Source organism: Pteropus vampyrus, unplaced genomic scaffold, assembly GCF_000151845.1.
Source record: "Pteropus vampyrus isolate Shadow unplaced genomic scaffold, Pvam_2.0 Scaffold187, whole genome shotgun sequence".
Classification (NCBI taxonomy): Eukaryota; Metazoa; Chordata; class Mammalia; order Chiroptera; family Pteropodidae; genus Pteropus; species Pteropus vampyrus.
Genome location: NW_011888968.1, coordinates 1,094,113 through 1,096,496, shown reverse-complemented (window position 1 = coordinate 1,096,496; position 2,384 = coordinate 1,094,113). Strand labels below are relative to the sequence as shown.

The 2,384-nt window shown below is 66.7% G+C and overlaps 1 protein-coding gene and 1 long non-coding RNA gene across 2 annotated transcripts in view; both read left to right on the top strand.

The window, feature by feature from the left end:
• The window catches only part of TNNT3 (troponin T3, fast skeletal type), a 12,108-nt gene extending 12,095 nt beyond the window's left edge, over positions 1-13 (top strand). The window contains exon 12 of the mRNA XM_023537364.1: positions 10-13. Coding sequence (XP_023393132.1) covers positions 10-13 — 4 coding nt within the window. The remainder of the gene's footprint in view (positions 1-9) is intronic.
• A 47-nt stretch (positions 14-60) lies between these two features.
• On the top strand, positions 61-2,019 carry LOC111746422. The gene is made up of 2 exons (XR_002783092.1): positions 61-316; positions 1,810-2,019. It is a non-coding gene; the product is annotated as an uncharacterized LOC111746422 (long non-coding RNA).
• The last annotated feature ends 365 nt before the right edge of the window (positions 2,020-2,384 follow it).

Below are 2,384 nucleotides of genomic sequence, written 5' to 3'. Positions count from 1 at the left end.
GGCTGGAAGGTAAGTGGTCAGCTCTGGAGCTGCTGCGTGTCAGAGCCCAGGTGTCCAGTGCACGCCACCAACAGTAAGTCAGGCACGAGCCTGAGGGCCAAGAGACGGTGTCCTCCGGCCAGAGTGGCCCCTGTGTGGCGTCGAGGGGGCCAGGGCCGTGGCCGGAGCCTATGCCAAGGAGGGCGTGCTGGCCCACGCCCTGCCTGGCCCGCCGGACCCGTCACGGTAAGTCCCCATGCCGGACCCGTCGCGGTAAGTCGCCGTGTTGTTTGCAGATCACCAATCTCAGGAGCCGCATCGACCAGGCCCAGAAGCAGTGAGTAGCCCGGCCGGTCCCTCGCTCTGCACTGGGCAGGTGGCCCCACAGGGACAGCCGCCACCGCCCACCAGGGGCCTGGCGCTATAAGCTGCTCCCAGCGGCAGCCAGCCCTCAGCAGGGCAGTAACCAGACTAACCGGCCACTCGAGCAGCGTGTCCAGGCCCCACGCCCCTGGACACACGGCCCCCTTTCGCCCTGTCCCAGGGCCCAGGACTATGGCAGATCGGGGGGCGGCAGGAGGCCCCTTCCCTGGGTGTGAGTGGCTCTGGGTGTCCTTTGGACTGGCCTGGCAAAGCCAGACTGGGCCTGGACTTGTCACCAGCCCTCCGCACCCTGTAAGGTCAGCCCTGGGGTCCGGGAGACCCATGGCGACTGCACTGGAAGGGCCCAGGACAGCCAGTACTGCCCACCCCGGGGCCCACGCTCCACTGCCACCCACCCCTGGGTTAGTTGCCAAGCCTGGTCCCTGAGCTGGTCACGTGCGAGAGCGCACTGTCCCCAGGTCAGCCTGGAGTTGGGAAGTGTGAGGTTTTTCTCTGCTTCCTTGCTGCTCCCAGAGACGAGGTCCTTCTCCTGGGGCCAGGGGGACGGCGGGGTCACACTAGAGAAGGCGACACCCCATGTTCCCTGGCAGGGGTTGACACGGCATGGCATGCGTGTGCATGTGTGTGTGTGTATGTGTGTGTGCATGCGTGAGCTCTCAGGCCGGTTCCTGCAGGATGTGGGCCAGTGGCCATTATCGCCAGGCCTTCTCTCAAAGTCAGCCTTGGGGACTGCACGGCCTTTCCCAGACAGTTGTCCAAAAGGCCAGCATCTGGGCTCACACACCATGGTCGTCCCAACCCCCTCACCTAACCCAGCACCCAGCTCCCTCGGACAGAAGGGGCAGGCTCCCAAGGACTGCCACTCCAGGGTGCTGACCTCCTGACCCCAGGGTCCAGCTCTAACCGGTGGCCAGAGGACGGAGACAGAGGCCTCCCAGGTCCTGAGCTGATCTGCCGGGCCTGGCACCCTGGGGTGAAGGGCCAGAATGTCCCGCTGCACCAGAGGCTGTGGCCCAGCGTGCATGCTCTTTTCAGGCCAGAGTGCCTGGGAAGGAGACAGCCATCTGCAGAGGCGGCTTCCTGAGCAGCCTGGGGTCAGCCCTAAGTGGGCCCCTCTCACAGGAAGGGAGGGAGGGCCATGGTGTCCCCACTCAGGGCCAGGGTGTCCCTGCTGGCTGAACTGGCCCTTCTAACCATACTAGCTGCCTCAGCACAAGGCCACCCAGGCCCCGCTGGGCCAGGTACAGGTGAGTCGCTTCCGCTTGGATGAAGCTAGGAAGGTGCGCAGGGGGCTCTGGGGGCCCAGCCGCGCCCACTGCCCTGCCAGCAGCCTGGGCGAGCAGAGACGTCAGGACCGGGGGCCTGTGACAGGCTGGAGAGGGGGCTCGGCCAGGGTCTGGTGCCGCACAGCCCGGAACTCAAGACCGACTTGCTTCCCGCTTGCAGCAGCAAGAAGGCTGGGGCCACGGCCAAGGGCAAAGTCGGAGGACGCTGGAAGTAAAGCGGCTGCAGGGCCCCAAGGCGGAGACCCCTGGCGTGTGCCCGCACGGCGGCGTCCGGCCCCTCGGCCCGGGGGCAGGGTGCTCACTCCATGTCTCTGTCCTGGCTGCCCCCACCTTCTGGGGTCTGTGAATAAAGTGACCAGACTCCCCTCCACTGGTGTGCGCTGGTTCATGGATGAGGCCCCTGGGGGGGGATGACGAGGGGCTGGGCTGAGGGCCAGGAGGGCAGTGGGGGCCCGAGGGACACTGGCTGCTCTTCTCAGGGGGACTCCTGGGCTGTGGCCGGACTCACCCTGGGGCGCTGGCCACAGATGCTGCACTGACTCTGCTGGCGTCTTTGCCCCTAGAAGTCCCCTTGGTTGCCCCTCTTCCCACCTTGGCCGAGGGCCTCGCCCCCACCCCCGGGCAGGCCCCCCAGCCTGGTCAGCTCTGTGCTGGTCTGGAGGGGATGGGGGGGGACCCGGTGCACAGTGGAAGGTTTCACAAACGTCCCCCAGCAATGTGGGGCAGAAGGGGCGC